This window comes from Paroedura picta, chromosome 2 (assembly GCF_049243985.1).
Source record: "Paroedura picta isolate Pp20150507F chromosome 2, Ppicta_v3.0, whole genome shotgun sequence".
Taxonomy (NCBI): Eukaryota; Metazoa; Chordata; class Lepidosauria; order Squamata; family Gekkonidae; genus Paroedura; species Paroedura picta.
In genome coordinates, this window is record NC_135370.1 from 9,903,308 (window position 1) to 9,926,969 (window position 23,662).

Genomic DNA, 23,662 nt, shown 5'->3' on the forward strand with positions numbered 1-23,662 from the left:
TTTACTCTGATGTTCATGAATCTCCTGAATCCCTGTAACAAACCTGGGATTTGGGTGGTTTAGCATAGCTGAATTATTCCTGCAACCCCCCCCCCCCTAAAGTGTACTGGATTTTACTTTGGTGCACTTCACTATCAATGAACATTAAGTTTGTGGGCCTGAGGGGGGGGGGCTGTTGAGCCATACTGAAGCACACTAACAAAGCTACGTGTTGAAGTAGGCTCACCCCAAGTTGCACCACATAAATTTTGAAGGATGTTGATTCGTGTGCATATTTTTGCTGCTAAACTGGTAAGGCGGTGTTTGTAGCTCAAGGTCCTGTCCAGGGTAATGCCAAGGGACGTAGGTTCGTGGTTGTGTGTAAGCTGGGTGCCATGAAGGTTGACATTCAGTTCACAGTTGGCAAGATGGTTATTGAGACGGAAACAGGAGCCTTACGTTTTTCCCAGACTTCAGAGGGCATCGTTTCGAATTGAATCCTTGGACGCATGTTCATCTAATTGCAGCTCTTCACTCTATTGAGGCATCACTCCTAATTACCTCTTCACTGAAACAGCATCCCCTGTCCGTTTCTGGCAGTCTCAGGTTTGTTCGGAAAGACAGAAACACACACACTCTCTCTCTGTCTCTCTCCTCTCTTCCCTTCTCTTCCCCCCTCTCTCCCCTTTCTCCCTCCTCTCTCCTCCCTCTCTCCTCCTCTCTCTTTCTGCATAATCATCAATGTCCATGCACCCGTTTATTTGGAGAATGTGTATGCTGCCTCACCAGAGCCTGATCAAGGTGGCTCAGAACAGGGTTTTCAAAGCAAGAGATGAAGAGAGGTGGTTAACCACTGCCTGACTCTGCATAGTGACCCTGGATTTCCTTGGTGGTCTCCCATCCAAGTACTAAAACAAGGGCTGTCCTTGCTTCACTTGCAAGGTCTGATGAGATAAGGTCCTGGAAGGAGGACCTCATAACCAAGGAGGGATATAAACAAATAACCAATGCTTGTAGGGAGAGTGTTAGAAAAACTAAAGCTCCGGATGAGCTTAGGCTGGCAAGAAATGCTAAAAACAACAAAAAAGGGTCATTTAGTTATATTTAAGGTTAAGAAAAGTATAGGGAAAGGTAAGACCATTGCGGGATCCAGAAAATGACATTGTAACAGGTGATGAAGAGAAGGGTCAATTGCTCAATTCCTACTTCTCCTGAGTCTTCTCTTTTAAGGGGAATCATGCTCAACACAGCAAAATCATTTCACGGGATGAGGGAGGGGAGTTGTGGCCCAGGATCACTGGAGGGTTAGTCCATAAACATCTAGTTTCTTTAAAAGAAACCAAATCTTCTGGGCCAGATGAATTAAATCCAAGGATACTAAAAGAACTTGCAGACGTAATTTCTGAGCTTCTGTCCATATGTTCTTTGACCATTCTTGGAGAACCCGTGAAGTGCCAGAAGATGTAAAATGTAAAGTTCTGCATTTAAGTAGGAAAAACCAAGGCGTCACTATAGGATGGGCAAGACTTGTCTTGGCAGTAGTACGTGTGAAAAGGATCTGGGGATCTTAGTAGACCAGACACTGAAGAGTCAGCAATGTGGCTTGGTGGCTAAAAAGACAAATGGGATTTTGGGCTGTATCAAAAGAAGTATAGATCATGCAAGGTGATGTTGCCACTTTTCTCCACTCTGGTAAGACCTCACTTTGAGTACTGTGTTCAGTTTTGGGCACCACAACTGAAGAAAGATGTAGACAAACTGAGGCGTGTCCAGAGGAGGGTTAAGATGGTGAGGGGGTTAGAGGCCAAGTTGAATGAGGAGAGGCTGAGGGAGCTTGGTCTGTTTAGCCTGGAGAGGAGACGACTGAGTGGTGATATGATAGCCATCTTGAAATACTTGAAGGGCTGTCATAGAAAAGATGGCGCAGAGTTGTTTCCTGATGCCCCAGGGGGTCGGCCCAGAACCAATGGGTTTTTTTCAGATAAACATCTGGAAGTTCTTGACAGATTCGTTTCTCAGTGGAACAGGCTTCCTCGGGAGGTGGTGGGTTCTCCTTTGGGAGTTTTTAAGCAGAGGCTAGAGAGTCATCTGACCGAAATGCTGATTTTATGAACTTAGGCAGATGGTGAGTGGGTGGGCAGGAAGGGATGTGCCAGTGTTTGTCTCTTGTGGCCCTTCCTTGTGTACCCAGGGGATTGCTTTTCCTGCGGGAGCTTTTGGGATTCCACAGGGTCTGAAAAAAGGAGCTCTTTTGCCAGGCTTATGGTTGAGGCTGGCACGGTGAGGAAGATCTGATTGGGCTCCCTGATGTTAAGCAGTGGCTTGGCTAGGTGTCATCTGTTCTCCCTCTTCCCACTTCCTCTATTAAAGGAATAATAATAATAATAATAATAATAATAATAATAATAATAATAATAATAATAATGTTGTTGTTGTTGTTGCCGCTGTGGGATGGTAGGTGAATTTTCTCCAGGCCTGGCTGGAATCTGGAGATTTTTGCTGGGGGGATCACTTGGGTATGAAACTGGCGTCACTGTGGATGGACAGGTAGTTCTGAGTTGGACTAGATGGCTCTGGAGGTCCCTACCATCTCTGATTCTATGATTCTAATTTCTAGGAGGTCGCCAGAAAAGTGTCTCTCAAGTGGCTGCTGGATAATCCTCAGAAATCCTGGCCATACTACACACCCGTGCCACGCGATAACGAAATAAATCAGCCGTCCCAAAAGTGTGAGCCAGAAGAAGTTGAGCGCAGCAGAAAAGAGGGTGTGATAAAGAGCTGCCAGTTCCGCTTCTGACACATGTGTCAATCCTGACAGCTGCAGGTACTTGAAGACTTTTCTTTGAGCGTGCCTGACCCTCCTGAAGCCTGCGGGGGCCGTGGGAGGCAGAGACAATCAGCGTTCCCAGCGGCGGCAGGGAGCGGCCGGGTCTCTCATCAAGCCATCTGAGATGGCTTCACAAAAGGTGAGGGGGGGGGGGGAGACAAAAAAGCAGAAACGGCCACAGAGAGCAGTCAGATCTCTGCTACTGCAGAGCCCTTGGCGGTCTGGGTAATTAGTGGGATGATTACATATGGCTGGCGTGCTGATGGCACCTGTGCCTGCGGGAAACTTGGCACTCGTAACGGAATGGCAGTACCGGCGTGCAATTAGCAAGCATTTAGTGTGCATTCAATCCCGGCTTGCTGCTCAGCTAATTTCCTCTTTCATTGTACAAGAGGCTCCGGACACGGCCGGAAGGGAGGCTGGAGTACCTGCAGCTGTGGAGGTGGATCCAGGCAGGGGTCCGGGCAAGTTCCGTCTTCCAAGCGAGCAACATCGGCAGCCTCCGGAGGAAGCGGGACAGAAATGGGGGATGCTCCACTGTGATGCTCTGTCCAGCATGCTTAACAGATGGGGAAATGACATTGCTGAGCCTACGAGTACCTTGAAAGTCCCCTCGGCATTAATTACGGGAAGGCCAGCTGTGGGGGGTCACGGTGAGAAGATCAGGGCACCCATCTGGAGGATTTCCTGATGGCTTGAGCACTGCAGGCCGCAGCTTGGTGTGCCGGTTCAGAAGCAAGGCCTGCTGGAGCTTGTTGTTTCCTGACACCATTAACCTCCGGCCCCTCCAGACTCGCCCTCTTTGGACCTCTCCACGTTCAAAATTCCTCCTACCACAGGAAAACTCGCATATGAAAACTCCCATGAGTGGTGCTTACGTGCTCATGTGACGGCGCACATGCACAGACGCCACTGTCACTCTCGCTGTAGGGGGTGTGGAGCAGCATTGGAGGCGGCCAGAGCTGTGGCAGCATGGTGCTGGCCTCCTCCGCGCCACCTTGGTTAGCTCCAAGGCGGGGCGGAGGAGGCCAACGCCACGGCAACACCGCAATCCCCGGGGAAAGGCCAAATGACCCCCGCGGGGGCTCACTACCCCCGGGTTGAGAACTGCTGCTTTAAGCTGATCCTGCATTGAGCAGGGGGCTGGGCTAGATGGTATGTAGGGCCCTTCCCACTCTAGGATTCTAGGATTCCTTTATGTTCTTGTGATACCACTGGGGTCAGGTTAGCTCATGGGTCTTTGTAAAGCACACACACAACATGGCATTTTATCACCTTGTTCTCTAATAAAAGCTCTCTGATGTGGATTTTTGGTGGCTAGAAAAGCCGAAGAGTGACTCACAGCAGCTCTCCTGCACTGGGTCACCAAGCAAAGTAGGAGCTGCCTTCAAAACAGTGGGTCAATTGAGGGTGGAGAACAAACAGGAGGAAAAGGCACCTTATTACAGAAAGCTGTGAATTGTCGTTCTCTTTACTTGAAAGAGTCCCTGTCACCTTCATCATATTCAGTAGCTGAGTGACTGTGACATCACGGAAGTAAATCAAGCAAGGGAAGGCTGATTACTGTAAAGGAGAGGGCAGGAAATTCAGCAGAATGAGAGGCGGCAGGAAGGAAAGAGATAAAGAGCATCCAACAGTTCAGTGATGGGGCTGAAACAGACTTTCACGGGGATTTGTGAATGCATCCTTCATGAAGAGAGGCAGATATCAAAAAGGGGAAGCCACAGATGCAATGACAGGAATCCACGGGAAGAGTAACCGACTTTTTCTCCTCTCTGGAGGGAGTCTACATTGCCCTGAAAGGGGGAACATCTGGTTTGTTGGTTTAAAACCTGCTTGGTGTAGTGGTTAGGAGTGCGGACTTCTAATCTGGCATGCCGGGTTCGATTTTGCGCTCCCCCACATGCAATCAGCTGGGTGACCTTGGGCTTGCCACAGCACTGAGAAAGCTGTTCTGACCGAGCAGGAATATCAGGGCTCTCTCAGCCTCACCCACCTCACAGGGTGTCTGTTGTGGGGAGAGAAAAGGGAAGGTGATTGTAGGCCACTTTGAGACTCCTTCAGGTAGGGGAAAGCAGCATATAAGAACCAACTCTTCTTTTTCTTCAGTAATATCAGGGCTCTTGTGATACCACTTGGGTCAGGTTAGCTCATGGGTCTTTGTAAAGCACGGACACAACATGGCATTTTATCACCTTGTTCTCTAATAAAAGCTCTCTGAGGTGGATTTTTGGTGGCTAGAAAAGCCAAAGAGTGACTCACAGCAGCCCTCCTGCATTGGGTAACCACTGAAAGTGCATTATCCAACATGTACGGAATGGGCCAAGCTTGACTTGTTTAATCAGGAAGAGCCCGCTGTAATATCCAAGTAATTCTAATGGGTAGTTGGTTTTAATAATGAAGCCAGCTGGAGCGAACTGAAAACAATCTCTCCAATAAAAGAAACTGACCCTGCTCAAGATGCCTCCTACATGCTGTCTTTGACAGTGTCTGCATCTCTATCGCAGAGTCATAGAAACTGCTGAAAAGGACCTAGAAACTTTTATTGACTCCAAGATGGGGAAAAAGAAAAAAATGATCCCGTGACCAACGAGAAACTACTCCTCCCTGCAAGATACCTAAACAATGATGCATCAAAGCTATGCTGTCTACTCAAACTTCATAGAAACAGAGTGAGTAAAAGAACCGGGAACCCAGATATAAGCCAGTTTCGCAAGTCTTCCTCAGCTCATATACCAGTTACAGGTGACCACACAAATTTAACTGAGCACATAGCCTCTTAGACACGCTTAGACTGAACTACTTCTAGCACAGTTGAAGTCAACTGGGTTGGAACGTCAGTGATTGCAACATCACCATGTAGAAGAAGAAGAAGAAGAAGAGATGGTTCTTATATGCCATTCTTCTCTACCTGAAGGAGTCTCAAAGTGGCTTACAGTCGCCTTCCCTTTCCTCTCCCCACAACAGACACCCTGTGGGGTGGGTGAGGCTGAGACAGTCCTGATATCACTGCTCAGTCAGAACAGCTTTATCAGTGCCATGGCGAGCCCAAGGTCACCCAGCTGGCTGCATGTGGGGGAGCTCGGAATCGAACCTGGCTCGCCAGATTAGAAGTCCGCACTCCTAACCACTATACCAAACTGGCTCTCTATGATTTCTCTCTGAGATGGTTGGAGAGCAAGGGATCCAGCACAGGACTTGGCCCAGGTGCCCAGGCCTACTCTCCCCGCCCCCCCCCCCCCAAGTGCCTGGAGACTAGCGGAAGTGCCATGCTACAGGAGATGCTGCAATGCCATTTGCGCTGAGCCACTGAGATGTCGCTTCTGTAGCATAAAGCTGCAGGAGGGAGAAAAATCTTCCGCTGAATAACGCATTGCTAATTTATGTATTCGGGGATTTGCATTCTGTCCTGTCTTTGGTAACTTAGAACGGATTACATTGTGCACTGTAGATAAAATCCCTATATAAAATTCAAGTTAAGTCAAAGTTAACAACCATAAAACATTTGCATTAAAATTGACCACAGTACTTTTTCTCTGGGGAAGGGAGAAGGGACTGGAGTACAAAGTCTTAGCCTGGAGAGGTCAGGCAGAGACAGTAAGGGTGTGAGGTGTTACTTTTGGCCTGGCAGAGCAGCTGTGTCTTCCAAGCCCTGCAGAATTATCAAAAGTCCCACAGACAGGGGTCTCATGTCATCTGGCAGAGCATTCCCCCAGGCCTCTGCTTGAGGCCAGTTTGATTTCCTTAGGCCTGGGGACCTAAATCAGACTTTTCTGACTTGAATGTAGCATCCTATGGGGTGTACTGAGAGAGGCAGTCCTGCAGATACAGTCCCAGACTGTTTAAGGCAGCAGTTCTCACCCTGGGGATCGGGACCCCTTTGGGTATCGAACAACCCTTTCACACAGGTTGCAGCAGGGTGAGCAGCTTGGCCAGAGGGGTGCCACCATTGTTGCTGCTCCTCCTTCATGTGCCACACAACAGCCTTGCGGGGTAGATCGAGATAGAACGTTCATCTGTCTGGAGCAGCGGAAAAGAGCAAGATCGGCATGGTGGGTCAAGAGGCAGAAGTGAACTGAGAAACCCCGGGGAAAAAACAATTTATATACAATCCTGAACAATGGATCTTCACACCATTGGTCAGTTTGGGGCTAATTTCTGTGAAAGAACACTTGCATAGTTGGGGGTCACCACAACATGAGGAACTGTGTTAAAGGGTCGTGGCATTAGGAAGGTTGAGAACCACTGGGTTAAGGCTTTAAAGGTAAGTACCAATACTTTGAATCTTAGGATGTGCTGGCTACATTGCACATATGTGCCATATGATAAATAAATGCATTGGGGTTTTTATATCCCCCTATAAACGAAAGCATTATCCATGTATGGTCAGGCAATGCACCCGTCTCCTCTTCTTTCCGTGGTGGGGGGCTGCGGTGCCCTGGCAATATCCCCCCTTGGTGTGTTTGTTCCCACAAAAGAGGGGACAAAGTAACAATACCTGTGTGTGTAAGTTAGGAACCTAAAAGGTTGAACAACAGCAGAATAGGTATAAGTATAAAAAAAATTAAAATGTAAATATTTATTACATGTGCACATATAAAACTTTAAAAACATCAATGTATATCACGCTGTAATGCACAAATCCAAAACATTGCGACACATGGATAAATGACCAAAGCACCAACCACGTTTCAACCCTCTCTGGGGTCTTCTTCGGTGGTTTAAAATTTAAATGCACTCCTGTGATGTAAGGGGGAATATAAGGTGGTCAGCTATCTTGTAGAGCAGGGGTAGTCAACCGGTGGTCCTCCTGATGTCCATGGACTACAATTCCCACGAGCCCCTGCCAGCATTTGCTGGCAGGGGCTCGTGGGAATTGTAGTCCATGGACATCTGGAGGACCACAGGTTGACTAGCTCTGTTGTAGAGGCCCTCTCAGGGCCTGACTGTATTCTCATGTATTCTCATGAAACTCAGTGTGTGTCGGGGAGGACAGGAGCTGCAGTGGTGGAAGAAGAAAGCTAAGAGTAGGGAGAGATCCCTCATCAAGTCTAGTGGGTCTCCACTTGGATATTCTTATCCCCACTCCACTCATATATATTTCATGCTGCTGCTCCATGACCACAATACATTATTGATGGATTGAGCAGCAGACACAACTCCAAAAGAAATCTGTGTCTAAGCCCAGGGACTAGGCCTTGACTCACCCTTTCTCTTCCAGTAAACTGAAATGCCCGGCATGATTTCACAGGCAGTAAATTCTCCTGCCCCAAACATGGAAGCCAGAGATGAGGAGCGTGACTGGGGAATGTCACAAGAAGGCCATGATGCCAAAGAAGAGCGAGGAGGCCCTGAGATGGCTGCTATCCTCCCCCTCCTCCCGCCACTCTCTGCCACATCGGTCTCTGACAACATCGCTGCGTGGCACATCTCTCTCGCTTTTCAAAGATAAGTCACAAAGCAATTGCCAGCCACACTCTGTGTGCCAATATACAGAGGCAATTCCCGGTAAGATTCCGACAACCGTGCTGGGTTTGTAATCCTCCCACCAAGCACAGATGGTCTCCAAGTTTCATAGATACAGCCGCGTACCTTGAAACCTCGCTTCTGCAGCCGCCCAGCTTCATCAAGGATTTCAGGATGGAAGGACTTCTGCAAGAAAGATGAAGAGAAGTGGGTCCCAAGGCCCAGGTTTGAGGAGCAGACGCCCCTTTTGCAGCCACCTGTTTGCCCTGTGGGTTTTTCATCACCCGCAGTAAATCTCTGCGATTAGAGTGAGGCATGTAGGAAAGCTCTGAGTTAGCTGGAGACCTCTCCCACGTCCTGAAAGTGAATGCCACAGAAAGCTATAAAGGGCTTTACTATAGTTGGCAAGTTATTGTAGATTAACAAGCTTCAGAGCCACTGTTTGCCAGGTTTGTTTCTCAGGGTTTAGCACAGTAGGGGTCACTGGGCTACAAAACGTGCAAATTTGGAATGAAATTTTGCAGTCAGGATGGATCACGCATGATGGTCAAATTTGCACAAAAATGTATTCCTCATTAACAAAGTAATACCGGGGGGGGGGTGGATTTTGAAATCTGCTTCGTTTTGGGGGGGGGGGTCTGGGTTGAGGTGATGATGGAGGAGGACAGAAAGCTGGGTGTGCAGAAATGAAAGAACAGGCTGGTACTGAGTGGAAAAGCCCACTTGGATTTGAAACAGTTCAAAGAAACAGTCAAACCAAGGACGAATGTTTCTCCACTGCCATGAAAGCCCTGATTCTCCTTCCTTCCTTCCTTCCTTCCTTCCTTCCTTCCTTCCTTCCTTCCTTCCTTCCTTCCTTCCTTCCTTCCTTCCTTCCTTCCTTCCTTTCTTTCTTTCTTTCTTTCTTTCTTTCTTATCAATTGCTTTATTACGATCCAAGATCAGCACACAGACACATCCAAAAATGAACACTGGCCGCCACTCCCAGAATGATGATGGAAGTTGCCAAAATGAACAGAATAGGAACACCCTGAACCAGGTTACTGTCATGATAGGCCTTATTTAATAAGAGAGATTGTTTTTACTACTTGGTTAGATCATGGGGAAAATACTAACGCCTGCCTTTCATAAATTAACAAAGGTTTTACAAGAGGGAGAGAAATTAAGCAAAAGAGAGGGAAAGGTTGTTTCATTTTGCTGCAAAAGCCTAACTAACATTTTGCAAGATCTAGCTGTATTGGGTGCATAGAAAGGAAGAGAGAAAGACTGGATGATTGGAGAAAATGACCTGCAGGCTGGGTATTATTTTATCATCCATCAACATGCTACCATGCCCTACTCCGTTGCTGGCTGGATTTAGTGAGATTTAGTGGCCTTACCTGGTTTAGCATGATCTGTTAGGCAAGTTTGCTTCAGTTGCAGAGAAAGGGCCCCTTGTGGATGCAGCCAGATCTGCATTATTATTGTTGTTGTTGCTGGATTTATTCCCTGTCGATATCAGTAAAGCTGCCTCGCGATGGGTTACATAGAGATAAAACCCCACATTCATAAAATTAACAATTAAAATCTTATTCAATCCCCCAATAAAAGAATAAACTGGCAGCAAAAAAGATCCCACCCCCAAGTTCAAATAGCCCTCAATCCAACTGCATAGATGACTAATCTAATCTGGAAGGGCCCCTCTGATCTTCCGCGCCCTGGCCTCAAGCAAAAACCTGGTGGAAAAGCTCCATCTTGCAGTCCCCACGGAACCGTGAGAGCTCCTGCAGGGCCCTCAGTTCTTCCAGGAGCTCATTCCAGCAGGCTGGGCCCTGGACCAAAATGGTCCTGGCCCTGATTGGGGCCAGGCGAACATCCCAAGGTCCAAGTACCACCAAGAGATTAGTATCCGCAGAGTGCAACCTTGGCCTCAACCAAATGCCTGGAGAAAGAGTGCCACCTTGGAGGCCCTTCAGAACTTTGGGAGCTGTGTAAGGAATCACAGAATCAGAGTTAGAAGGAACCTCATGGGTCATCTGGTCCAACCCCCTGCACTATGCAGGACACTCACATCCCAATCGCTCATCCACTGTCACCTGCCACCCCCTTGAACCTTCACAGAATCAGCCTCTCCGTCAGATGGCTATCCAGCCTCTGTTTAAAAATCTCCAAAGATGGAGAACCTACCACCTCCCAAGGAAGCCTATTCCACTGAGAAACCACTCTAACTGTCCGGAACTTCTTCCGGATGTTTAGACGGAATTTCTTTTGAATTAATTCCATCCCATTGGTTCTGGTCCGTCTCTCTGGGGCAAGAGAGAAGTTTTTGAGATTCTGCCCTAGCAATGTTAGTTCCATCCTGATTTCACAAAACTTCCCCAAGCAGATCTGGGGATGCGATCCCAATAGGAGCTGCCCTCCCTGACCATGTCAGAAGGCTCTGAAGCAAGAAATGGATCCACCTATAGCTTTGAGGCAAGAACTTTGGGGAAAGCCGCATCTGGGTTCTGAGTGCTGAACGGAAAATACAAATATGGGTCTGGCCCGCTCCCCAGCTGCAGAAGCGTTCTGTTTCCTTGAGGTTCCGGTTCTCGCAGCAGCCTTGCAAACTTCTATCAAGCCTGTTATTGAGCTCTCCTGACATACAAAACAATGCTCTCTTCAAAAAGAAATTACACCTGTCAACATTCATGCCAGCTGCTGCAGATGTCGAAGCTGGGGACAAGAAAACAGTTTGCCTCAAAGAAGTAAGGAGTTACCAGCTTATTTACCGTCAACTATCAAAGAGTTCAATTTTGAAATGGATTTTCTCATTTCCTGTAACATGTTTTTGTGCGACTGTACAATTATGCTTTGAATACAGGCTCAGCCCCACAGCTGATGCGCAAAGCCATTGATTTTTAGGGAGCTGAACCAATTCAGCTAATATAAAAAGTATCGGAGAATTTCCTCAACCTGCTATTTCTGTAGCGTGCAAGCAGCTCTGACCTGGACTGAATGCGAAAGCAAGGGGGAGTCATCTGAGCAAGTCTGTTTTAGGGAAACCCAAATCCTGCACTTACCTATTTTAAAAATATGCCTCACATTCCAAGTGAACCCTTAAAAAGACAGATCAATTCTGGCGGGTCTCCATGATGATCTAGGGAAGCACGCCGAAGTTTGGGTCCAGGGTCACCTTGAAGACCAACCATGTTTTATTCATGGCACGAGCTTTCTTGTGCAAGCATTTCTGAAGAATCATAGGATCATAGAGTTAGAAGGGACCTATGGGATCATCTAGTCCAACCCCCTGCTCAATGCAGGAACTTACAACTCCCTGCCAACCCACAGGGGCACCAATTTCATGTCCAAGTGATCCCCTCCCCACCCAAAGCCATGACGCCAACCAACAGCCATGATGTGGGATCACTGAACACTGCCTTTCTCAGCCTTTCTATTCATTTTGGCTTCTGGCACGCTTCCGGTAGAGCTAACCTGTGAATTCATGGAACAGGAAAGACCTGTCATGTGCGTGATTCAACAGCGTATGAAGAATATTCTGCAGGGGGCATTGTGGGAGATGCGCAGGTCCGTTGGATCAGGAACCTCCTGGCATTTTTCAACTAATCTCCTCTTGGCTTAGATGGAGGCTTCCTCCCTGCTTGTCCCGCGAACAGACGGGATGAATGCCGAACACAGTCCGTTAGCACTCTCTCTCCACTTTCTATGCAAAGTTGTTTCTCTCTTCTAAATAAAACTCTCTCATTCTTTTAAGCCGCTTGGTGCTCCACCACCTGCATATTTAAACTCTGCCAACACAAATCACAGCTCAGCAGTTGGAATGTGCAAGACCTGCAGTGTGCATAACTGAGCAGAATATCAAGGATGTCCTGCAGGAGGCATTTGATGAACGGTATATTCAGCACAGATAGCAAAGGGCTTTTCTGATGGTTTGCAAATTACCCCCCTCCCCCAGTGTCCAGATTGGCTCAACAGAAGACTTCCTGCTTTTTGAGTGCACTTCCTCCCTGCTTTCCTCTAGGACAGGAGTTGAACAGAAGAATGACTGCAGACAACTAGCTAAATCAGCCTTCCTCAACTTTTTCACCATTGAGAAACCCCTGAAACATTCTTCGGGCTTCAAGTAACCTCAGAAGCGGGGTGATCATGCAGAATATAGTTGGGAAGCATAGCTGTGGACATGCCCACCTTGTCTGGTGCTCTGCTCACTCTGCGTATCCAAACGCTGCCAGTATCACTTGCAAGGGGTGCCTATGTGCTCTGGTCTGCTGGAAACCTTTGGCAGATTCCATGCAGAGGTGTGGGCACAAGCAGTCTGGCCACAGGGAGCGCATAGAAATCCCCCACACACAGGATCTCCATTTGCAGCCAAGTAAGTTTGCTGTCAGGCTTTGCTCTTCACCTCAGGCGTGCTTTTCTTCAAATGCAACAAACACATAAGGGCAACTCTGAACTTCTCACTACTCAAGACAGAAAAGGCACCGCCAAGACGCATTCCGGGCCCACGGACACCCAGAATGCACCCCCCACCCCACCCCAGGGTATGAGGCCACCAACAAATTGGTCCGTATTAGCTGCAATCCAAAAATAAAGCACTCCTTGAATGCTCTTGGCATTTTAGGATATTCAGCAGTTCCGCACCACAGATGTCAGGCAGATGCACATTTCCCAACAAGGATCACTAAATAGCCCAATCAGGAAAGGAATGAAAGGAGCTATTCAGCTAATGTGGCTTAATAGAAAATGCCGGGTGCCAGCCAAAGCCCTTTCATTAGCATCCTAAAACGGGCTCCCACCTCCTCCTTTTTTCCTAACAAAACAGTGTCATCTGAACTTCCTGATGCGGTGTCACTCTTGAAAAAAGGAGAGATCTCCTTGACCATGAAGTCCTTGGGTGCCGTCAGGACTGGATTGGATTCAAGGGTGCACAGAACAAGCAACGTCCAGAGGATTGAAGCACCTTGAACTGTATTGATTCCTATTGTTTATGCCCCACTTTTCTTCCCAAAGGGGGCCCTAAAGGCGCCTACATCGTTCTCCTCTCCTCACATCAACCCTGCAAGGTTGGCTAGGCCGAATGACTGGTCGGAGACCACCCAGCAAATCCCCATGGCCCAAGCAGGGGTTTGAACCTAGATCTTGCAGCTACCGGATGAACACACTTAACAACTTTTCTTTATAGCCTGTCCTCTGTTTGATCCGGTAAGACTCACCTTGCTGCTCACAGAGAGCCACACTCTCAACAACCACAAAACCAAAGTGTCACATTGGCTTCCATCTCTGGCAGGAGGCCTGCTCCTTACTGGAGGTGGGCTGTGTGTCTCTGCCGACCCCTTCCTCTGGCACAAGGGCTGTTTCAAGGTGGGGAACAACTGCAGATCACAAGCCCTTCAGGGTAAAGGCCTGGCACACTGGACGGTGGGAGGAGGGGCAGAGTGCCTGCCAGCGCTCCCCCACCCCAAAAAGGCCCACTGAGGTCTTTTGGGGGCTGCAGGGGGGAAAGGACTTCCCCCCAGCACCTCCTCCCCTGCCCCAAAATGCCCGCTGAGGCCTCTCCAGGCCTTGGCTGGTCTACCTGGGGTGGGGAGGGGGGTGATCTAGTGCCCGTTGTATTCAGATATACAATGGGCCTTTCTGCTAGTAATAATATAAAAGATGTAGCCAAGTAGGTACAACAGGCATGATGCACACCGATGGGGCAATCCCCCTAAAGACTAATGCCTAAGCTTTACACCCACTCAAATGTAGCTGGGGAGCATTCAAAGAGCTCTGTCACATCTCTCTAGAATGCACGCTGCTCACTTTCCTGTGACAGATGGAAATAGGGTTGCTGTCTGAGTTTCTGGTGCCAAAGGGCGCTGGGGTGGGTGGCGACCTGGGAATAGCCTTATAGTGAGGTGGGCTTATGCTAAGCTTTAGTTGCAGCAAAGGGTTTCAGATGCCTGCTTTGTTAACCTTCCATAAAAAGATTTCTTCAACCAAGAGTCTGCTTATTGGGGAGCTCAACTGCAGTGTGACAGTATTTAGGGTACGGCGGCCAGGGCACATGCCTTGGATGCCATACAGTACTTGAGGGGACCACTGGTGGGTTCCGTCAAACCTCCTTGGCACTAGAAGACACACATCCAGACTGGCTTATACCCCTGATACCCACCCTGGTGGGCATCAGGGACAGTTCAGAGGTGTGCACACTGGCCGCAGGTGGGCCAGCTCCCAGAAACTGTGGACCTGAGGCTGGGTGTAGAGGCCTCTTGTGATGGTGTGACAGCCAATGACTGCCCAGTGTGAATCCTTATGGTCTTTGCTCTGGATTGCGGGGCATCTGCACCCCAGCCCCCTGACCTGTTACTCAGCCCCCACCGCCCTCGCACAGGCATTGGTGTGGGCCAGCCCAGTGACTGCCAGTCCCCCCTCCCCCTTCCTGATGGCGGCAATGAGCCAAGGGGGCCATGGCCTGAGGTGGCCAGTCCCTCCACCATGCCTACCTGGAAGTCAGCGGGACTTCCAACACTGGGTGGTCCCACTTTCCAGGTGGGTATTTCTCTGAGGAGGCCCCACCCCAGCCCCTGCGTCACCTGCCCCAGGCACCAAATAGGGTAGGTGTGCACTGACCCCTTGCATACCTTTTCTAACCCCTCTCCTGTCCCTCCTTAGTCATCTCCTTGTTAAATGGAAAGTTCCCAGTCTCTCTAGCCTTTCCTCAGAGGAAAGGTGCTCAAACCCCCAAATTATTTGGGTTGCTCCTTCTCCTCCTTTTAGCTCTGCAGTAGATACAGTGGCCAGAACTGGGCACAGTCTTCCAAATAAGGCCACACCCCAGATCTACACAGGGGCTCTGCCATCTCAGTCCCTTCCCTAATAATCTCTGACATACGTTTGCTGTCAGGTGGGTGGCAGAAGCAGCAGGACAACGCTTGAGTCCAGTCCCACAAGGCTTTAATGTATGTGAACAAGAAGGCTTGCCTTATTGATTTGTTTGTTTGTTTTTGCATTTATATACCACCACATTCCATTCGGACTCAGGGCGGACTCACAATAAAACCATAAAAACCAGTATGACCCCATTGAAACCCGTTAAAAATTAACATTAAACAATGGACATTAAAAAGATGGCGAATACGGCATTCTAACCCTTCCCCCCCACTCTCCCCCTCTGTCCAACTGTAGGGGGCCAAGAGCCCTTTCTCATTGGGATCGAGGATCCTGATGTACCAGTGTGAAGGGATCCACCCATGGAGACTCCGGGACGCACCCTGGCCTCAACCATACGCCTGGTGGAACAGCTCCGTCTTACAGGCCCTGCGGAAAGCTGACAGTTCCGACATTTCACCTTGAATAAAACCTGGTTGGTCTCAAAGATGCCTGGCTGGACTCAATATTTGTCCTGCAGTTTGCCTTTTTCCCACGCGGGAATCCCCATAAATGAGTTGCAACGTGACGCCGCACACCGCTGGGCCTGGCGCAATTGGGGGCACTGCAGTCCTCCACCCACGACAGCACCCCTTCTCTCACTTGCATGCTGGGTCAGCAGGCAAATGAATGGACAAGAGTGAATCTGATTTGCATAGGGCTATTCATTCTTTTCTAGGCCTCCTGAACTGGACCCCAATGATAGATTCCTTACACCAGTGGTCTCCAACCCCCGGTCCGGGGACCGGTGCTGGTTCGTGGATCAGTCGGGACCGGGCCGCGGCTCCTCCTCGTCCTCCTCCCCGGCTGCTGCCTCGGGGGCTGCCCTGCCACTTTGCCGCCAGCTCACCTTTGGTGCTCTCCGGTGGCCGCCATGGCTGGGGCTCCCCCTCGGCATGGCACTGTATAGCTCTGCTGGCAGCGCCCCCCTGCGGGCAGCGGGAAGTCAGGGGCACCGGTGGGAAAGCAAGTGGAGCAGGGGCTCAAAAAGCAGCGGCAACATCCCTCGGCAAAAGACTACCCCTCCCCCGGGCCTCAGTAAAACTGGCAAGCATTGACCGGTCCCCGGTGATAAAAAGGTTGGGGACCACTGCCTTATACCCTTTGGGTCCCGCCCCCCCCCACCCCACTCACCCTTCCTCAGGCTCACCTCCTTGTGCTGCAACCGGTGGACCCAATTCCTACGCAGTGTCTCCGCGTCTGTAATAATCACTCACAGACTGGGAAGCTGGTTTTGTTTTTAATTATTTTCTTATTGACTTTATGCAGGGCGTAAGCTTATTACAAGCACAGCAGGGGGATTGAAAAAGGCCATCCATTGTTTTTATGAGACCCCTCGCATTTTCCAATCTCAGACGTAGTGAGGGATCATTTGGGGAACAGACGGGCAGGCCTTGAGGAGATTTATGAACGGCTCACACACTTCTGTATCTCCTGCAGCTTGTAATTACCCCGAGGCAGAGAAGAAGCATTGCGGGGAGAAGAGCGGCTTGCATTTATTTTATTTTGGGGCTGGAGGGGGTGGGGGGAGTTCCTGCTTGCTTTTATTGTTCTGAGAGGCATATTCCCAAGTCTTATTTCCAACTCCGAATGCATCAGGGTGTGCTTTGCTGCTTTGCAATGCAGAGGCCTCCCTCCACCCAGTTATTGCTTCCCATGCATGGAAGAGGTATTACGAATGACAATGGCCAAGAGGCGATGGCTCTCCTCGCCTGGGACAGCCAAAGGTGGAATCCGTTCAGTTTCCAAAGAGGCAAAGAGAAAGATATCAAAACCTCGTCAGACAACTGAGCTGGCACCAACAGCCAGTGGCTCCCACAGGTTGTGCCCTGTGTGATGCCTTTTGCCTCAGCCTGCAGCAGGGGAAGGTTCCTTCCCACAGCGTCAGGGAGACAGACAGGAACCCTTTCTGCTCTCTCTGGTGCTGTCCCTCTGAGTCTAGGGCTAGGTGGAGTCTCCCAGGGACACCTGCCTGCTTCCTGCTTCTTCTGCATCTTGCCTGCTTGCAGTGTGTGGGGGGGATAGAGATGCTTCCTAAGTCTCCCTCCCATCCACCCAGCAAGATCTGACTGTCTTCTTACCTGGCCTGTTTAGTGTTCCCTAATAAATAGCTGTTACACTAGTTTATTAACACAACTAGAGTCTGGGACTGCTTGCACACTAGCAATATCATTCGGATCTGCATTTTTAAAGGGACGGCTTTTCTGTCTTTTTCTGCATTAAAATTTGACCGTTCAGCCGCGGTCTCAAATTGCCATCTGACCTACAGCAATTTTGTCAGTCAACGCAGAGCCTAATCCAGGCCTGCGTAATGCAGAAATTAGTGCAATAGTGTTTTCCCCGTGTCCCACAATTTTGGGTCATTTGGCCTACCCCCTTCCTCTGCTGTCCTCCTGCCCCCTTCCTTTGTCCTCCTCTCCCACCCTCTATTTAAAAAATACCTTTAAAAAGGGGAGGGGGGTGATCACGTTACAACGCTGTTTCTAAGTTTTTTTTAAAAAAAAACTATCTTGCACAGTAGCATTATAACCCAGGGTTTATTTTTTAAATTATATTCAGGACACTTTGGGGGGAAGAGGGAAGGTGATCAAGGGCACAGGATGGTGTGACTAAAACAAAGGTCCAAGCTGTCACCATTTTGCAAAAGAAAAAGACCACATTTTTTGAAAAGGGGAAGGCAGCAACGCATGATGCTACATGCACTAGCGGCCCTCCAGATGTTCATGGACTACAATTCCCAGGAGTCCCTGCCAGCTTTCCATGGACATCTGGAGGACCGCAGTTTGACTACCCCTGCCAGCATAACAAAGCACTCTGCTAACTTTTCTGGCTATTGCAGGCCCGTGCCGCTGGGCCCACCACTCCATGTCCCTCATTAATGGCCACTTTCCCCGGTGAAGGAGAATGCAAGGAATGGGACTTTCTGCATGCAAGTATAGGTCCTCCTTTTGAGCAATGGCACTTCTCCACCCACTGCATTCTAGCAGGGAAGCCACCAGATCCCTCCCTGGTTTTGTTCCATCACGACAGCTCACTTGGATTTCAAGTAGGATTCCTTTCTACTGGACCTTAAATCCTGCCGAAAGCATTGCTTTCATGAAGGCAGCATGGACGTTTTCTCCAAAGCAGGCCACCTAAAAGGGGGCGGGGAGAGGGGAGAGTGGAAAAAAGTAATTCTGGTTTGATCCTTCCATACAGCCACATGTCTCTGCAGGCCTCTCTTGTAGAGGTAATGCATCCCCTATAGAATGCCAGACAAGTGGGCCATTGTGATAGTGAGAGATTAGGGCCATTCTGCACACATAGGATAATGCACTTTCAATGTGCTTTGGCAGCTGGATTTTCCTGTGCACTGCTAAAGTGCATTGAAAGTGCATTATCTATTGTGTGCAGACTAGGACTACGTTTCTCTCTCTCTCCTTTCAGCTGTGAACTTGAACTACTTGAATAAATGTAAACTTGCCTTTTTTGCAATATCCTTCTTGGGAGACTGATTTATTGCACTCAGTGGCACATTTCTATGACGGGGCAAATTCAGGTATCCCAATACTTGGAATCCAAAGCAAAATCCAGTCACCATTTGTTTGAAGGGAAGGAACAAAATGCTCTTGTTTAAGGAAAGCCTCTTGTTTGGAACCCAGCTGGGAAAATGGCAGATCGACACAGGCAAATCCTATATTTTAATTAAGCAATAAAGAAAGAACAAGCAATGCTTTACTCTCAAATAGCACACCACGGAGCTCCAGAAATAGATCCTGCTAGGAATTATATGGACACCAAGTACAGCTTCTGGTTCACGCAGTAGGCCTGTGTGTTGCAAAATGTTCATAACACTTAAAGTTTAAATAATAGCTGGGGCTGTGAACACCGCGCTTAAATCAGCACCACAGCCAGCTATGGCTTGCCTGGCATGAACGTCTAGACATTTCCGGAGGACCTGGAAACCCTCCAGAGAGCCTAACCAGAGAAATATCAGCTGCAAACAAGTCAGAAAGGAAGAAAACTAGAAATCTAGTAACATCTATCATTTTACTAACAGTTCCCTAGAAAAAAGCATTGCAACATCGTTAGTGGGGACAAAACAAAATGTCACAGGAGCGCATGTTAGCTTGCAAATTCTTCAGATCTCTTCAGTGTGTTGGGGTGGGGTGGTGCGCTGGAGAAGAAGGCCTGTGTTGTTTCAGGGTACAGAGGAAGGGCCACAAGTCTAGAACAGGCCATCTTGAAGCAGAATAGAAAAGGACTTGCCAAAGGGATTGGATGGCTCTGCACATTTTTAACCAGGTGTTTTCAAGAAGTACCAATGACTCTGGGGACAAGGAAGAAGGGGGGGCTGGCTTTGTGCAAATACAAAGGGCAGCAGTAAATCCAGTGCACTTCCAACACCAAGTAGAACATACAAGACCCCCTGGAAACCAAAAGTATAACAAATTCCATGTGTGCACATGTGGTACTGGGCTTGTAGTCAGCATGGTGGAACTAAAGCTGCCCAGGCCAGCCAAAATAGTTAGGGATATCAGACACCCCCCACCCAGATGAGGCAGGGGTCCCCTGGTGTTGGGTGCTTCTCTTGGCCATCAGCCAGCTGGCCAGATTGGGAGGAATTACCCCACCCAACAGGCAAGAAGCCAGAAATAAATGCAATGTGCCTACATCACCCCGAACTGATGGGGCGGGGGGACGTTCTGTTTTTTGGGCAAAACAGTATGGTGGAAGCTAATTACACCATAGAGGTTTTGCCCACAAATGATGGTGTGATTGTTTTGGCCTCCCTCTGTACAGGGTTCTGCCCTTAGAGAAATGGAGTTTGTTTAAGGCTGAACAGAGCTGGATATCTGCAGGTGTCCTGGCAGTCTCCCATAGCATTGTACAAATGGGTCGCCGTGTTGGTCTGAAGTAGCACAATAAAATCAGAGTCCAGGAGCACCTTTAAGACCAACAAAGATTTATTCAGGGTGTGAACTTTCGAGTGCAAACACTGGAACCTTCTGCACACCAAGCTGAGGCTCTGCCATTGATCCATAGCCTCTCTCCATGGCTCTCCAGGGTCACAAGCAGAGGTTTTTCACATTACCTACTGCCTGGTCCTTCTATATGCCGGTACCAAGGATTGAACCAGGGACCTTCTGTGTGCAAAGTGAGCCAAAGCCCCTCCATACTGGTGATCTCCCAGGTCCTGGCCCTTCTTCACTTCTGAGATCTAAGAAGATCTGACGGGATCAGGCTGCACAGAACTGCCTTCCCTTTCTAATAAAGACTTAAAAGGTAAAGGTAAAGGTATCCCCTGTGCAAGCACCAGGTCATGTCTTACCGGGCTGTTATTGAACTGGTGATGTTAGGAAACTCACAGGAAACTTCAGCTGCCCACTTCCACTGGATCTATTTCTCCAAGCCTACTGGCAACCTGAGCCCTGACAGCTTCCACAAATCCACACCCACTAAGAGCTCTGTGGGTCTTTGAAATACAGCCATAGACCAAGCGATTGTTTTAATAGTAGAGAAATTTTAGCCTCTCTTCACTTGTAAGCAAGAACTTCCCAATTCTCCTGCTTTACAGCAATTGTGAATATGGATCTTTTGAAGTCATAAAAGTTAATAATATCTCTTTTATGGCTAAACTATTATCTCCCTTCATCTAATGCACAAAAAAGAAATCCTCAGCCCTTGCCTGAACTCTATTCCTTTCACTCATGAAATCCTTCCCCTTCGGAAAGTCAGGAGGGGGCAGAAAATCAGCTTTTTCCACACTTAGCTAAGCTGAGCTCTTCGGTTTAGCTTTTCATTTATTTATGTGGGCTGTATTTTAGTCTTATTTGTATTGTGTTTTTAATTGAGATCAGTAATACTTTAGCTGCTGTTAGCCACCTCAAGACCACTTGGAAGCAAAAGAAGGCATATGAATTTTAATTATGAATAATAACAACTTTCTCTACAGAGTTTGTTTCTCTTCACAATAAAGCTATCTTATTCTCTGAGGCAGCCGGGTGCCTCTACTAGAATCATAGAATCATAGAAACACAGAATCGTATTGTTGGAAGGGATCTCCAAGGTCATCTAGTCCAACCCCCTGCACTATGCAAGACACTCACAACACTATCGCTCATCTACTGTAACCTGCCTCCCGTTGAACCTTCCCAGAATCAGCCTCTCCCTCAGATGGCTCTCCAGCCTCAGCTTAAAAATTTCCAAAGATGGAGAACCCACCACCTCCTGAGGAAGCCTGTTCTACTGAGAGACCGCTCTCACTGTCAGGAACTTCTTCCAGATGTTTACATGCATTTCTTTTGAATTAGGTTATGTCAGGCATACCTCCCTGGCTCATGTCAAGTTGGTTGTTTCTTTCATTCTGGAGCTGTACTCCTTAGAGGTTCTCCTTGCTGGACTTTGTCTCTTGGCAAGAGCCAGCTACAGACTGTCAGTCAAAGGGTTAAACTATTTGTTTACACTTGTTACTAGGGGGACAGGCAGAGTGGGTCAAATGGTCTGTTTTCAGATGTAAATTTCCTAGCTGCCCGGCCATGGCCTGAATCTGGTTTGTCATGTACAGAAGTTGGCAGGAAGAGAAAGAATTCTACTTCCTCCCATTGTTTGAGAAGCTTTCTGCTTTAGGCAGAGCAGATCCATCTTGAATCTCAACCATGTAGCAGCTAAGGTAGACAGCTCCTGTAATGAGCTAAGTATTTTCTTGTTTTTTGTCTTCCAGTTCCCTTAACCCTGTTTAGCTAGTAAAGTTTGTCGTTTTATATACAGTAAATCTGCCTCGTCTGGTCTCATTATCTTTACACCGCTCTGCGGTATAAATAAAGCAGTAAGGGGTGTGGGGATCGGCACTGTCCAGGATGGGGAGGGCAATGATTGGCCCCTTGGCCCCGGACTGACAAGTGGAGAGCCCAATTGGGAGGTGTGATTGGCCTCTTGAGCTGGGGCTGACCAGTTGGGAGGCGCAAAGCGCCTCCCAAACTGCCCCCCCCACGTGGGCCACCTTCGGCCCATGCCCGCCATTACCGCGCTGCCCGCCAACACACCAGGTAGGCCCTACGGCTCCAGCGTCAGCCTGTAGCCAATACCCAGCTCCTTTTAGTGTCTCAAGCCCATCAGTCCTTGCCCTTCAAGCAAAGCCTTCATTGTTGCCATAGGGATGATTATGCTGTAATGCTGAGTATCCTGCTAAATGATGTCACAAACATCTTCAGACTACATTAAGCTTGCCTACAGTGGTTGCTGTGCAGTCTGCAAAGACCCTCTCGGTGGCATACACCTTGCTGATATGGCTTATGCTTCCTCTTCCTTTGGATGTTCCTTGTGCCTCTTATGGGGCTAGCGGAAGCTCAAGGGCCTTGCCCTACCTCCTGCCACCTCAGAGGCAACATCATTGAACAGATCACTGAGGAACATTCTGGGCCTGGCATGGCATGCAGTTTTTGCTCAAGGTGGATCTCAGCCACAATCCCCTGGCGGTCATTCAGGATTCCTTTTTTTACAGGCTGCCCTCACTGAAGGTCCTAAACCTTGATGCCCCTGAAGTGACGACTGGGATCCTGGAGAACCTGCTGCAGACCTCTCTGCAGTTGAGGACACTTGTCTTGCCGAAGAAGCTGTCCTGCTGTATTTGCCGGATTCAGGAGGACATTGATGTTTTGGGTGACATTGTCAAGTTGGAGTGCACAGGGTCATGTGATAAAAATTTAACTCCGTGTGAAAAAGAAGAGCCTCTGATGCAAGAAATCACAAAGGCATTAGAAATGAGAAAACTGCTTAACATTTTGCCATGGCAGAGAGAACTGAACGCAACACTCTGGGTTTGGCCCAGAACTACTCCAGCTTAATTTCCAATTTTAACCTGTTAAATTTCATCAAACAGTTAATGCAGAAGAAGGCAAATGAGCCTTTGGACGTAAACGGGGCAGACAAAACTGAGTTAAAAAACCTTTTCTTTCTCACCAGTCTGCTGCGAGCAGCGCTGAAAGAACAAATTGTTGACCTCAACAAGGTCAGTACAGAGACAACTGTCCAAAATGAGCAGTCTGACCAAGTTTTAGGGAAGCCAACGAACGAGGCCAGGAAAAGGTCTGCAGATAGCGGGAGGAAACTAGCAGAAGGCCCAGAAGCTCAGTGCACCCTTCTGTTTCTTCAATCCCGCCAAGCAGCTCTTCCATCCTCTTGGAAACGCTCCATTTCAGACTCTCAGACGAATGTTCTAGAGCCAAAAGGCTCCATGGAAGTAGACAGTGAAGACCTCCCTAATGGTGAAAACTCTGTGGTAGTCATGAAGAAGGTACTTGGGTCACAGATACTGACTAAAGAAGAGCTGCTGAAACCGCTCCTACAGGGAACTACACGTGTTGCAGGAGAAATCTTGGCAGGTGACTCTGAACCCTCCTTGAATGAGCCCTCAACTCAGGGGACTTCTGTTTCTCCCCCTTCGGGCTTCTTTCCACGTCAAGATGACAACATTCAGGGTGAGGGTGAAGTCTTTGAAAACAAGCTGAACGAGAAGTTGAC

At 48.6% G+C, this 23,662-nt stretch overlaps 1 protein-coding gene across 1 annotated transcript in view; it reads right to left on the reverse strand.

Moving 5' to 3' along the window:
• Positions 1–7,734: 7,734 nt before the first annotated feature.
• CPS1 (carbamoyl-phosphate synthase 1) overlaps positions 7,735–23,662 on the reverse strand; it is a 199,818-nt gene continuing 183,890 nt past the window's right edge. Inside the window, 2 exon segments of the mRNA XM_077324194.1 lie at positions 7,735–8,458; positions 18,196–18,294. Coding sequence (XP_077180309.1) covers positions 8,249–8,458; positions 18,196–18,294 — 309 coding nt within the window. The 3' untranslated portion in view covers positions 7,735–8,248.